Source organism: Fusarium odoratissimum (genome assembly GCF_000260195.1).
Source record: "Fusarium odoratissimum NRRL 54006 unplaced genomic scaffold supercont1.44, whole genome shotgun sequence".
NCBI lineage: Eukaryota > Fungi > Ascomycota > Sordariomycetes > Hypocreales > Nectriaceae > Fusarium > Fusarium odoratissimum.
In genome coordinates this window covers 172,080-185,771 of record NW_022158725.1, presented here as the reverse complement: position 1 = coordinate 185,771, position 13,692 = coordinate 172,080, and the positions used below count along the sequence as shown (strand labels likewise).

Sequence of the window (13,692 nt, the reverse complement as noted above, 5' to 3'; positions counted from 1 at the left end):
CAATGAACTGACGACCAAATACTCAAAAGCCTGACCGTGCTAGTTAATAGAAAGACGCAACCCTCGTCATAACGCCAGCCTCCCTCTCCTCATCACTCAGACTTTCCGCACTCGCAATAAAAAACGTCTGATCAACCTTCAACTTCGAAGCCTCAACCCAGAATCTCTCCCCTCCCAATTCTTTCGGGAACTTGTCTCCAAAAAACACTGTCACAAGTCAGCAACATCATAAGCTCATCCCAGCAAGAAGCACTTACAAAACGGAACAGTAAAGACTTTGAACTTCTCAAGGTCAAAAACCTGAATCTTCTCCTGTTCTGTCCTCGTCACAGCGAGACCAATCTTATTCGGCTTAGCGCCAGCTTTCAACAATCGTACCAGGATCTCCATGATATTTCGCCAGTGGTCTAAATCGGCTGACTTGTGATACTCTTTCGGAAGATCCCAGAGTTTAATGCGACCTTGTTGGCTCATTAACCCCCAAGCCGCTGTATCGACGATGCTGAAGTTGTTGCAGTCGAGCAGTGTAAGGTCAAGAGACTCTTCTTCCTCTTGGAGCAAGTATCGAACAGCGCCGACGTTGGCTGTCAGAGCGGCTATGTGCAGCGCCGTTCGCCCCTTGAACTCCCCCTCTGTGACTTGAGCGTTAAGATGTTCCGGTTCATACCATTTCTGCACGATCAGTCTCAGCGCTGTGTTGGCCATAGTGCTGCTGGTTTGATATTCGGGAAAATACGCAACTTGGTGAAGAGCTGTGAAGCTTGAGTCAGACATGTTGCATACATTCCAGAAGCAAGAATCCGGAAGACCCAGTTGTAAGACCTGCTCAAGTTGAAGAATCGCGTTGGAGTAAGATTTGCAGCGCCGGAGGAGTAGACCCAGAATAGTCTCGTCTGATGTACTGACTTGTTGAGTAAGATCACACAAACCAGTGTCGTAGAACCAGCGAGCTAGAATGAACTTTCCACTCATGAGGGCTTTGGTGTAATGGAGGTAGAAATCTGTCTTGGGGTCTCTGTGTTTCCGGAATACGTCCAGACACTCAACATTATTTGGCAAGCCCCTGAAAGAACCGTAGTAAAGATGCCATTGCTCTGGTGGTAGGCTGTCTGCCTGCGAATGTCGAAGTAGGACATCGAACGTTATCCAATCTTGTGTAGCGCCTGCGATGAGGACAAACTCCATCCATTTCCGTGGTGTTGGCTTGGGTATCTTTCCAGAGCCGAGGAGGTAGTCGAGGACGAATGGCTGTGCGCATTGAACTGCGAGACGATGGATGTCGTCTGTATCAGCGCCGTAGCCAACCAGTATGTCGAAAGTCTTGGTAAAAGCTTCTTGGTGATGTTTTCCATGTAGAAGAATTCTCCGTCCGATACCCTGGGCGGCATATGTTACGCACCAGGCGATGATCGGATTATCCTGCCCCGAGATATCATTTGATCCAAACTTTCGTCGGTACGTGTTGAGAAAGTCCCTTATCTCCTCTTTAGCTACGTTCCCCAATAGGATCTCAAGCATGTAGTATTGATGGTTCATCGCAGAGAACCAGATGGGTGAGACGTGAGCCATGCCTCCAAAAGTATCAGAGTATGAAATCTCCAAGCCGGGAAGATCAAATGGATTCGCACCAGACGTGACTAAGGCCTGGACGGCGACTCTGTTATTTGCTGCAACGGCCCAAGTGAGGGGTGTTCCATCAACATCTCCGTATGTGGAATCCAGGCCTTGTCGATACCGATGTCCAGACTTAGAACGAGCTTCTAGGTCAGCACCAGCATCGATCAAACGCCGACACACCTCATGCACATCTTCTTCATCAAAGGAGCTGAGAAAATGAAGAGGAGTAGTCCCTTCATTACTAGCGACCGAAGGATCAGCACCGCAGTCCAAAAGATGGAACACAACGTCTCTGTGCCCTGCTCTTGACGCCCATAGAAGAGGTGACTCGTTCCATTCGTTTAGATGGTTGACATTCACAAAGCCATGATCCGTCAGTTGCTTCAAGAGATCAAGGCGGTTAGATATCGCGCATAGGAGTCCTGTTTGTTCTTGATTTGCATCCATACCAATACGATGGCGAATTCGAGTTTCGCGAAATAACTCGTCATCGGAGAGAGTCTCTTGATCCCAGTATTGCGGTGGAGTTTCGATTCCGAGACCAGAGTACCTTGTTCGCAGCAAATCTGTTGCTTGGACGTGTAAATCCAGATCCAAGAATTGGATGCGGCGCTTCGCAGTCTCACTGCCGTGGCAAACACCATCTCGCAGCCAGGCCAGCTCTGTTTCCCTCGACCTCGGGAACTCTCTCTCCAGAGAGTGGTAAAGGTGGCTAACAATCCCGCGAGCGCCTGAGTGACCTCCTTCTGCTGCTTGAAGAAGCAGTGAAAGTGATTCATCAATTGTGCCTTGGCTTTTGGGGTGGAGCTGAACAGTTCGAAGGTAGAACATTGCGTACTGCCATGCTGCTTCTGTACGACGACCTGTTTCTTCCTTGGGATCTTTCGCGACTCTCTTTACTTCTCGCATAACGTTACTGATGATCTCGGGTGGTAAGACTCTTAAAGTTCCCATGGAAGAGTCTGCCTACGCATAGTGTTAGATGTCACAGCACAATTCAACCATCACTTCGCGCACCTCGAGTACCGCTCGTCCCGGTCGAAGGGTTATCGCCTCGTCGGGCTTCGGATCTCTCAGCTTTCGCCTATTCAGGTTAGTAACGCCAGCCATAGCATGACGAACTCCTACCATCGTTTCCAGGTTTCGCCAACATGAGTAGCAGCAACCTTCTCAGGCACTTGGTCCATTCCTGGGACATCTGAAACCGAGCCGCCAAGTTTGATGTGGCTGAGAGACTGATTTAGCCACTCCATCGACCTTCCCAAACGCAGGACTCTCTTGACATCGTCTTCGGTCGGTTCGTCAAGGCCTGCTAGATTAGCCGCCATCCTTTACTCGGAAGTTAAAGAATCTTACCTGGCTGAAGCCATATGTCTTGTTCTTGCGGGTTTAGCTTAGTAGGCCCGTTCTTGAAGTCTTCCGTGTAGAATCCACGAAACTCTTCCCATATGAGATACTGATGCATGACGATCCTCATATTCCCCAGCAGCGATTTACTACTAGATCGCGATTTCGGCTGGACCAATGTCATCATGATAACGGAGGCCATGTCGTCAACGACTTTGTGGATCGAATACATGCTTCTAGAAGCCTCTGATTTCTCTTCAGGACCCAGGATATTCTCCATTCGCATGAGACAATGGTAAACCAGAGCTGGAATCCTCTTCTCTTCATTTCGTTTCATCTGTTCGAAGAACGCATCTCTCGTCAAGCCATCATCTTTTACTGCGTCCAGTGACAGGTGCATCATGTCACCACCGAGTAATCGCCAGAGAACAAGGCCGACAGAGTAAACATCCGCTTTTGTAAGTTGTTCGCCGTCCAGATGATCGCGGCATTCGGGTGCTTGCCAGAATCCTGAGCCGAATGAGAGCTTCATCGGAGATTTGATGTCTGAGCGAAGAAGGGATGAACCAAAGTCAGCGATCTTGGCGACGTACGTCAGTTGGGGATCCTTGAAGATGAGAACGTTTGCTGGTTTGATGTCGCCATGTATGATTCCAACGTCGTGCAAAGCTCGAACGCCTGTGGCAATATCCACGGCGAGACCCAATACCTTGCGATATTCCACAGCTTTCGGATTGTCCAAGTATTTTTCCAGGTCAATTTCGGCAGCCTCGAGTACGAACGAAGGCATCAGAACTCCGTCTTTGACAGTCTTCCAGCAGATACCCAAGAACTGTACAATGTTGGGATGGTTCTTGATAAATTTGTTTCGCAGGATTTGCAACTCCATGGCCATGGAAGACCACATCTTGCGACTCCGAGCACTGTTGAGATCACCATCTGGCCGCGGAATTTTGACTGCGACAAGCTCTGGTAGATTTCTTGCATCTGGCAATATGTCATCGTTGCCATTGAGGAAGCGGGCCTCGAGGAGATCTTTCGACCTTGCGAGACATACTGAGAAATAGCCTCCTTTGTTGGACCGGACTTGAACGTCGATACTGGCATCGTCAATAAGAACGCTAAGTAAAGTCAGAGAAAGATCGAGACGCTGGTGCGTGACGAGAAAGGTAGACATGAATGATAGAAGATCATGATCGCGCTGTTTAGCTTCGCTCGCCATTGTGCAAACTTGAATAACGTCACCACGGTACGGCCCGTTTGAAGCCGTTGGACCAAAGTGGATATGGAATTGGGGACGTCGATATTTTGAAGACCAGAGCTGAGACGCAGCTCAAGACGGCGGTTTCAGCCGCACTTCACTAACTCAGTTAGCTCGTTGCACTCTTCAATATTTGGTGAGCAATATTGATAGTGGCGGCGCTGCCCCTCACGAGGCACACTGAACAGTAGCCAATGATACCAATCGTCAGCTCAGCTGGTTTCAAACCCCCCGGCTTCCTCATCGGCGTGGTGCCGGACATCCGTGTTGCGGGTAAACCAGCCTACTTTCATAAGTCTCCATTTCCTCTTCTTGTCAACATTTGCTGGTATCATCGCCATGGCCGATCCAACTGGCACAGCTGGCACCGCCCTCGGCGCGACCAGCCTCTTTCTCCAAATATTCCAAGGCTGCGTCGACGGTTTTTCTGTCTGGCAAAAGGGCGAGACGCTAGCCTCCGATGCGCTTATCTTCAAAGCTCGTCTTGAGATGCAGGCTGCGCGATTCAAAGCTTGGGGTTTGGACTGGGGATTTGACAGGGGACCCGATGCAGCTTGTTGGAGAGATGATCGCTTCATCGAGAACGGCGACCTTGCTGTGAAATACGTCGTTATCATTCACGGCTTCTTGGACTCGTTGGGCGAACTATCACAGGAGTTCCCGGCGTTGGCGTCTGCGGAGAATGTACCTATTTCGGCGGCGACTTCGCTTGGGGCCATGCTCCGAATGGCATTCAAGGACTCTCAAGAGCGGGAAGAGTGGGCGAAGAAGCTTGAAGCGATGCGCGATGAGGCTAAAGTGTCGGAGAAGCTGCGGTGGGCTCTCAAAGAAGGGGAGATCACAAAGACACTCGAGCTTCTCGAGTCGATGATTGATGATCTCTGCAAGTTCTTCAAACCGCCTGAGAATGACCCTGTCGCTATGCAAGTTGCTAATTCTCTACTCTCATCGCTCAATATCTCTAAGCTCAACGCTGTCGCTGCGGGTGCTCCCGATGACTCGATGCTGCAGAGTCTAGCCCTTCTCAAGGTCATGGTCCTGCAGCTTCAACTCGGTGCTCGTAATGCAGAGAAGGTCGATGAGAAAGATCGGTCACTACGTGAGACGGGGCCGCTTGATGGGCGAACAAAACGGTCAACTGGTGTCTTCCGGAAGGGAGTCACTTCCACAGATGTCCTGGTAGAGTGGAAACTCATCGATGGCTCTCATATCCCTCCTGGACATACTGCAGCAACATATCGTGCGATGGCTGGAAATCGTATCAAGAATCTGGCGCGTCTCCTGAAATGGAGTTCTAGGCTTGAAGATCTCAGAACATTGGACTGCATCGGCGTCATCACACGAGACGGACTCTCCGACGACGAAGTCCGCTACGGAATCATCTTCTGCGTGCCGACCAAGAAGTACACAACACTAAAGGCTATTCTTGAGGGGTCTCAGGACAACGTCTATCTTGATGACTGGTTCAAAGTCGCGAAGAGCGTGACACGAGCGGTGTTGTGTTTGCACCTGGCAGGCTGGCTGCACAAAGGGCTAAGCAGCGAGAACATTCTGTACTGTCAAGATGACGCGGGCGACATCTCCTTCGAAGAGCCGTATTTAGCCGGTTTCGAGTACAGTCGAGAGATTTCAGCCCCAGGACAAACAGAGGGCGTGACAGATGACCTCGAAGCGAACCTATACCGACATGAAGAAGTCCAAGGCGTACCCGAGGAGCCTTCACAGGATGGTCAAGGTAAACCAACCAAAACTCCTTTTTCAATGAAGCACGATATCTATAGCATCGGTATTCTTCTGCTCGAGCTCGGCCTCCAAAAGCCAATTATCCAGTTGTATGAAGAAGCCATCCAGGCCGAGAATTACGAGCATTCCGCCGCTGCGTTTCGGAAATGGGTATTGACCGAGGCACTGCCGAAACTTGGACGATCGAGAGGAAAGGAGTACATGAGGGCTGCAGAGTTATGTCTAAGATCAGAGTTTGAAGGGGCCTCGACGGACGAGCTTCAACAAGCGTTCTACAAGAGCGTCGTAAGGCCTATAAGTGGCTCTTGGGGGAGGTGAAGGGTGAAACAGGAAAAGTCTGCCGTCGCACTACTACTTGGCGGGTCTGTTCTACCACTACTAGAAGCGTCCGACTTTCTTAAGGTCGAGGCCAGATTCTTCGTCACAATAGCTCAATGAATACTGACCTAGCAATAGGACAACTACATGGTGCTTAATCCCGAACGAGCCACGTTTCGGTACACAGTGGGGATGATCTTAAACAGTTGACTTACCCTGGTTACCAAGTTGTTGATGTGCACTACATTGTTTGCGGAGAGGCTAAAAAGTTTTGCTGCGTATCAGTACGGCGTGGTTGAGCTTTTGACAGGGGTGACTAAAGGCCAGGCTAGAGTACACAATATCAAGAGCGGTAATGTTCCTGACTTGGCGCAATGGATGACGTCGTCGGCATCATCAAGAGTATTATTATCACTTCATAACGCGTTCAGCGGCCTCTAGTAGGTCCTATAGTTATTTTATTATCTGGTATTAAGTAGCTTCTACACCATGGAATATAATATTCTCAACATCTACTGTAAAGTGTATTCTCTCTTACCTGGCAAGGGAATGCAATAAAACTTAGGATCTCTATCCTAAGCAGCAAAAAGATTTGACTCAATTTATTATCACTTAGCATAGGCTTAGTAAACTTTAGATTAAGTCTTCTTAGCACCCTAGCTTAATCTCATAGGTTTTGTTGCTCTGGTACTGTTGCTGCTCAGAAATGGAGGTGCAACGCTTTGTCGGCTCTTGCCAGATCAGGCCTAGCGTTCCTCGTCTAACCTGTTGCCCGCTACCTGATTTGGCTTAGCGCCGTACTACAAGGAGCAGAGACTTTTTGCCCGTTATCAAAATCTCTGGAAGGTCAATAAAGAAAAATGCAGCGCCTTCGCCTTCCCATCAGCAACATCCTTCAGCACCCACGCCAACTTCTCCCCCTAACATCACTCATCACACAACAGCCCACTTTCTCTCCCTTCCTGATGGACGGTGGTTCAAGACGTCGCGGCGGTCGCGGCGGCAATCGTCGAGGCTTCAGCTCCCGTGGCGGCGGCGGCGGTCGGTCAAACCAGCCTCGCAACCAGCCTCGTAACCCAAAGCCCCAGAATGAGGATGATTCGCCTGATGTTGAGATGGCTTCACCTTCGCCTGCGCCCGCGCCCGCGCCCGCGCCTCTAACTGAAGCTCCCACCTCGCGTCGCTTCGACAGCTTGTTGGAGAACAACAAGGTCAACCCTCTCATCGTGCGCACCATCACAAACGATATGAAGTTTGAGTTCATGACGCCCGTCCAAGCTGCGACCATGGATGAGCTTCTGCCCCCGAACCGCAGCGACTGTCTCGTCCAGGCGCGCACCGGCACCGGAAAAACCATGGCGTTTTTGATTCCTGCGCTGCAGACTATGATTAACCAGAACAGAGCTGCTGGCGATGGCATTTCACTGCTGGTAATCTCGCCGACTCGTGAGCTCGCGCTTCAGATCTCTGCTGAGGCGAAGAAGGTTCTGCAAGGCCTGCCCAAGTATCGCGTTCAGGTTGCTATTGGAGGAACGAACAAGGATCGTGAGGAGAGGGCCATTCTTGCTGGTTGTGAGATTCTCATCGCTACGCCTGGTCGTCTTCTGGATCACATGTCCAACGAGGATATCGTGTACAGCATGCGTATGCTCAACACTCTTGTCCTCGACGAGGCCGACCGTCTTCTCGACATGGGTTTCATGAAAGATCTCCGCGACATTGTCGGCCGTCTTCCCGACAAGACCAAGTCTGACCGACAAGGCATGCTCTTCTCCGCCACCATCGCTCCCCACGTTGAGCAAGTCGCTGGTCTCGTTCTCTCACCGGGCTACAAGTTCATCTCGACCATTCCCGCCGGTGAAGCCAACACCCACGAGCGCGTTCCCCAGTTCCTCGTCCAGGTTCCTACCTTTGCCGACGTTGCACCCGCCATGGTTGGCTGTATTCGTGAGGAAGCGACACGCGGTCAAGCTTTCAAGGCGATTCTTTTTGCGCCTACTGCTGCCATCGCTGATTTCTACGGACGCCTTTTGGAGGATCTCCCTGGTCTTCCCCCGGTTTCGATCCTGCACAGTCGCATGAGTCAGAACAAGCGCACTAAAATCACCAACGACTACCGAACTGCTCGCAGCGCCATTCTTGTGGCTACCGACGTCGTCGCTCGTGGAATGGATTTCCCCGGTGTCACCACCGTCATCCAAGTCGGTATGCCCGCCGACAAGCAGAGCTACATCCACCGTCTCGGCCGAACAGCACGAGCCGACGCTGAAGGTCGCGGAATCCTGATCGTTTGCGACGCAGAGGGTTTCTTCCCCAAGTACTCCCTCAAAGAAATCAATCTCATCGCCCGCGAAGCCGATCTCTCACCCAGCCGAGACGTCATCGAAGTTGCCGAGAAGATGGAGGACGACGAAAAGTCCCGTGTTTACCAAGCTTGGCTGGGATACTACAACAGTCACATGAAGTCTCTCCGATGGGACAAGGAGGAGCTCGTCCGACAAGCCAACGTTTACGCACGCGAGGGTCTGGGTTCTCCTGATGTCCCAACTATTCAGAAGAGCACGGCTAGCAAGATGGGTCTGAGAGGTGTGCGGGGGTTGAACACGGTTGCTGATCGACCTCGTCAGAAACATGGTGCTCCTGGTGGTCATGGGGATAATGGACGCGGAAAGCGAGGACGCAACTAAGGTTATGACAAAAATGGCTGGTTAGGTTGGAGTTGGGGATATTACGACATTACAGAGACAAGTGTATTTGTTTAGATATGATGAGTGCGGCATAGACTTTTTAGACTGGACATCTGAGATGTCGTGATGATCAAGACTCTGATTCGCCCTTCTTATTCAATGCTCTGCTCTCTAAATGCTCGAAGAATAAGAGGATTTGAGCAATAAATGGTTAGCCCGATTAAGATTAATGTTGATAGAGAAACAAATGCACTGGCGGTATCAAGAGGAAACAATTGTGGCAAATGCATTAAAAGGTTAAGGGTGAATGAGATCCAGCACTCTAGGTCACCATGTCAAGATGGTTTATTTAGATAAAAATGCATTCGTTAATTCTCAGGGTTTGCGTCCCATCTTTGAAGCCTTTCGCCTCAAGGACATGTAGGACTAAAAGTTGTTAGACGCTCGGCCATCCATGTTCGTTATGGCTGCCTAATTCAACCACAAAGAGTCACATTCTCTGTTCTAATTGGCCACGTTGACGAAGCCTGAGATGTACATTCAAGATGCAAACACACCAGGGCCGCATCCACGGCTCGATGAAGATTCCGGTGAAAGAAAGCATGTTTCAATCAAACTTTAAGGTTAGGGCTACCCTTAGAAGAGTTTTGGCTCAAATTGATGCTTATATCTTTTGCAATATTCTTACTGGAGACTCACGGAGTTGCGTGCAACGTTAATCCTCTAAACTTTTGAAGCCTCAACATCTAGGTTCACTGTGGTTCATTGCCTGATCTCTCATGTAACTACGGTCCCTATACATTGAATTCTTTCTCTTCTGCAATCTGATTTTCTTTCTCCCAGTAATCATCTTCGCCCGCGCTCGCCGAGATGAACCAGATTCAGTCAGATATACACGTCGAGGGTAAATCTTTCTTTGATCACTGCTTCGCCAACTTGTCCTCTGATCAACAGCCAAACTATTATCACTCATCTCCCGCTGTTTCTGGGTTCACTGATTGCTTCCTCATCCCCTCGTCATGCCAGAATAAGGGACATCCCTGGCCAGTAACCCAAGTAATCGGAGTTGAGGATTCACCCGATAGCGATAGCGACTACGACTCCGGTGGTATCCGACTTTACGAAAACGTCGAGAAGGTCTTTCGACACCAGCCAATTCGACTTTTTTCTCCATGGCTTTCTCCTGTGCGGCAACCAGATGGAGCTTTGGCTCTTCAGCCGATCGGGGCTCTACTGATCTGGGCTTTTTCCCAATACATTGGCAGCAATATCTTCACCAACTACACCAGAAGGAATGAGTAGAGATCAGCTCGGCTTCAATCCCGTCGTTCACGGCGACGACGAGGGATCGCAGTACATCTACATCAAAGGCAGCGCGAACAGTAGGGAGTCATACGAGAGCGAGCATCAACGAGCTTACACGCTCACCCTGGACAAACCTACGATTTGGCTTCCTCCCGACCTTGCCAGCAGCGCCCCTGCATACTATCGAGCCATGGATTGTCACGGCAATGAGTTCGTCGTCAAGTTTCTCATCAAGAATGGAGGAAAGTAGGGATGAAGAAAAGCTTCTGCATCTCACCAAGGCGCGCAACGTCTGGGGTATCACCGAGCTTATTGACTACCAATGTCTCGACACCGATACCATCACTTTGTCCTGCATAGTCGCCTCCAACTTTGGTCGCCCTGTCAAGGGGTATTGCACAGTCTTGGAGGTTCTGGAATGTTTGCGCGACACAATCAAGGCACTCCGATCGCTGTATCTGGATGCTAAGATTCTTCATCAGGATATCTCAGATAACAACATCCTCATCTCTAACGCCGGAAATAATAACCCAGACTCATTTAAAGGAATACTCATTGATTCCAATAATGCCATGGACGTGGAAATCGAACCCGAGAAACCTTACTCTTTGTCTGGAACCAAGACATTCATGGTCATTGACTTGTCGCGCGGCAGCGACGATCGCGTCCTTCATACATACCGCCCCGATCTCGAGTCTTTCTTCTACGTGTTTTTGTTCATGGCTGTCCCTGGACATGGGAGAGCCTCTGACGAAAGCCGATTGAGACCATGGGAGGTATTGTGGAGGAACTGGCCAGAGATCGCTGAGAAGAAGAAGGACATTTCCAGCGACGACTTTGCGGCCATCCTTGCCGAGTTCTGCCCAGGGTTCAAGGGTCTCGAGAGTCTGGCTCACTCACTTCGCGATGTGCTCTTCTTCCCAGATGTGAACGAATTTTTTACGGGAACAAGCATAGATATTAGGGAGGCCGAAAAGCTGTATAGCGCCATGATCGGCGCATTTGAGAAGGTGGTCGTTGAGAATAGAGAATGATGCTGAGGAATATTAATAAATAAGCATCAAGTCTCATAATACTATTACTACAATTGGCGAAGGAAATTCATTCAGGACGATTCATAAGTGATGTAACCAAATGTGACGTTGATAACTCCATCAGGCAATTCAGATCAACGCCCATCTTCAATTCTTCCCCGAACACGACAAATTACGGGGTAAAAAGACGTTTTATCTCCCATCCAATCATGAAACCGCTATTAATCCTGATCATCCCCGGTAATCCAGTTTTCCAATATGCTGATCCCTGAACAGAAGTCCCATCAGCGCTATCGTAGCGTCACGCTAGGGGTATTCCTCCATGAGCGATCCACCAAAGGGGTGTCTCGTATTCGGATCTTGAGGATCCGACAGACTAAATCTTGGATAAGCGAGGCAATCGATCTACTATTTAGTTTCTCGCATTACCTGGAGCGCAGATGAATCTTTGAGAGGTCAGAACTGACACTGAGACGATGTTTCGAGAAATTGTGTACGGTGTTGCGGGCTTTGTCCTGCTTGCCTATGCGGCAGAATGGATTCTCTCACTATTTGACGATCCAAGGGAGCCCAAGAGACTTCAGTCGAAAATACCTCTCTTCGGACATTTATGGGGTATGATGAAGTATAGTTCTGGCTACCACGGAATCACAAGGTACTCCAAATACCCGAATTTCTCAATGCATACTAACACCAGAGAAGCAAGCAAACAAACGAGGAAATGTACACAGTCGCCATCTTCAACACAAAACTCTACATCGCCAAAACATCTCGTCTCATTCCCCTGATCCAAAAGACTTCCAAAACCCTCTCCTTCCGACCTTTCATGCAAACAGCCGCCAAACTCATGGGCGATGCGAAACCCGAGACTTTTGAGGTTTTTGGTACAGAGTGGGTTGATTCGTTTAGTCATGCTCACAAGAACGGTCTTGCTACGGGGCCGTTTCTGGATGAGCAGAATCTTCGTATGGGAGATCGTGCGCTGATCGATATTGAACAACTTCTTCCTGTGGAAAAAGATGGTGTTGCAAAGGTCAATTTGCTGGAGTGGGCGCAGTATGCTGTTGTTCAGGCTAGTGCTTGTGGAATCTTTGGTGTAGAGCATCCTTTTCTTGATCCCAAGGTCGACCAAGCGTTTTGGTAAGTCACCTCCCTCAGCCATCCTGAAACAAGAACCTGACTGGATAGGAAATGGCAATCGTATCTCCCTCTTCACATGGTTAACCTCGACATCACTGGCAAAGGCTACGCCGCCCGCCAAATTGTCTTTGACGCTTTCCGCAAGTATAACAAGAATCTTCCCAGCGATGTATCTTTCATCTACAAAGAACGTCTCCGATCAATGCAAGAAGCTGGTATTGATGAAGATGACATCTGCAAGCAACAAGCTACTTTCGGAACTGCTGCTTTCGCAAACACTGTTCCTATCATGTACTGGACTATCTACGAACTCTTTTCTCGACCTGATCTTCTTGAAGAAGTGCGAAAGGAAGTCATTGAGCGAGCTGTCAGTGGAGATAAGGAATCTGGCTTTAAAGTAGATGTCGCTGCTTTGAAGACGAAGTGCCCTTTGACATTATCTGTTTTCCAGGAGACTCAAAGGCTAAGGCATGTTCATGCGAACATCCGCAAAGTAACAGAAGACACCCTCCTCGATGGAAAATACCTCCTCAAAGCAGGTCACTACGTAATGATGCCCGGCCAACCCGTCCACACAAACACTTCAACATGGGGCCCCACCGCCGACCAATTCGATCCGTATCGCTTCACCAAAGACTCATCAGACCGAAAAGCAAGCAGTTTTGTCGCTTGGGGCGCACCGCCACATCTTTGCCCAGCGCGTCAATTTGCCACCACTGAGATTCTTATCGTTATTGCTCTTCTTGCTGTGAGGAGTGATATTGCACCTGTGAAGGGGGAGTGGGTGAAGAACCCGGCGCTGAATACGGGGGATATGGCGACTGTTTATACGCCGAAGAAGAGTGTTGAGGTTGAGGTTAGGAAGAGGGATGACTGGGATGGTGAGTGGAGTTTGAGGATGGGGGAGAGCAAGACGAGAATTTCCCTTGCTTCTGGTTGAAGTTGCCTTGATTTCACTTTTGCATAGACTTCAGAATAGAGACGATCAAGTTTCGAGATATTCAGTGCACCGTCAAAACGTATGAGTGGATTCTTTGCAACATGAGGTTTTGCTGTGTAACAAAGGTACCATCAACTCCAAAATTAATCACGCACAGAACAAGCAACAATATTCGCAGTTACTCACTCTCTCATACGAAATCTGAATCATGTGCAGCATCATGAGTCACCGCGTCAGTGGTAAGCTGACGATCAAGGTCTGCAGACCAATATTCGGAATACCTCGATTTCGGCCGCCCGA

General features: G+C 49.5%; 6 protein-coding genes across 6 annotated transcripts; 5 read left to right on the top strand and 1 right to left on the bottom strand.

The window, feature by feature from the left end:
- Positions 1-43: 43 nt before the first annotated feature.
- Positions 44-4,267, bottom strand: FOIG_14806 (serine/threonine protein kinase; the record flags this gene model as incomplete). Its single annotated transcript, XM_031216097.1, has 5 exons — positions 2,974-4,267; positions 2,746-2,926; positions 2,635-2,701; positions 258-2,583; positions 44-207 (listed from the first exon to the last, which is right to left on the bottom strand). Exons 1-5 carry the CDS (start codon positions 4,184-4,186, stop codon positions 44-46), a joined length of 3,951 nt encoding a protein of 1,316 aa, XP_031054238.1. The 5' UTR covers positions 4,187-4,267.
- A 297-nt stretch (positions 4,268-4,564) lies between these two features.
- Positions 4,565-6,709, top strand: FOIG_14805 (uncharacterized protein; the record flags this gene model as incomplete). Its single annotated transcript, XM_031216096.1, has 2 exons — positions 4,565-6,370; positions 6,425-6,709. The coding sequence occupies one exon, from the start codon at positions 4,565-4,567 to the stop codon at positions 6,284-6,286; it is 1,722 nt and encodes a 573-aa protein (XP_031054237.1). The 3' UTR covers positions 6,287-6,370; positions 6,425-6,709.
- A 422-nt stretch (positions 6,710-7,131) lies between these two features.
- On the top strand, positions 7,132-9,117 carry FOIG_14804 (uncharacterized protein). The gene has a single exon (XM_031216095.1). It carries the CDS (start codon positions 7,147-7,149, stop codon positions 8,971-8,973), a length of 1,827 nt encoding a protein of 608 aa, XP_031054236.1. The 5' UTR covers positions 7,132-7,146; the 3' UTR covers positions 8,974-9,117.
- A 726-nt stretch (positions 9,118-9,843) lies between these two features.
- Positions 9,844-10,275, top strand: FOIG_14803 (uncharacterized protein; the record flags this gene model as incomplete). The annotated part of the gene is made up of 1 exon (XM_031216094.1): positions 9,844-10,275. The coding sequence occupies one exon, from the start codon at positions 9,844-9,846 to the stop codon at positions 10,273-10,275; it is 432 nt and encodes a 143-aa protein (XP_031054235.1).
- Positions 10,276-10,514: 239 nt separating this feature from the next.
- Positions 10,515-11,312, top strand: FOIG_14802 (uncharacterized protein; the record flags this gene model as incomplete). The annotated part of the gene is made up of 1 exon (XM_031216093.1): positions 10,515-11,312. The coding sequence occupies one exon, from the start codon at positions 10,515-10,517 to the stop codon at positions 11,310-11,312; it is 798 nt and encodes a 265-aa protein (XP_031054234.1).
- Positions 11,313-11,720: 408 nt separating this feature from the next.
- On the top strand, positions 11,721-13,570 carry FOIG_14801 (uncharacterized protein). Its single transcript, XM_031216092.1, has 3 exons — positions 11,721-11,967; positions 12,015-12,452; positions 12,501-13,570. Exons 1-3 carry the CDS (start codon positions 11,789-11,791, stop codon positions 13,390-13,392), a joined length of 1,509 nt encoding a protein of 502 aa, XP_031054233.1. The 5' UTR covers positions 11,721-11,788; the 3' UTR covers positions 13,393-13,570.
- Positions 13,571-13,692: the final 122 nt, after the last annotated feature.

Coding starts and splice junctions, on each gene's coding strand:
- FOIG_14804 (XM_031216095.1), top strand. CDS start 7,147: ATGCAGCGCCTTCGCCTTCCCATCAGCAACATCCTTCAGCACCCACGC.
- FOIG_14801 (XM_031216092.1), top strand. CDS start 11,789: ATGTTTCGAGAAATTGTGTACGGTGTTGCGGGCTTTGTCCTGCTTGCC. Junction 11,968..12,014: donor GGCTACCACGGAATCACAAG/GTACTCCAAATA, acceptor ACACCAGAGAAG/CAAGCAAACAAACGAGGAAA. Junction 12,453..12,500: donor AAGGTCGACCAAGCGTTTTG/GTAAGTCACCTC, acceptor CTGACTGGATAG/GAAATGGCAATCGTATCTCC.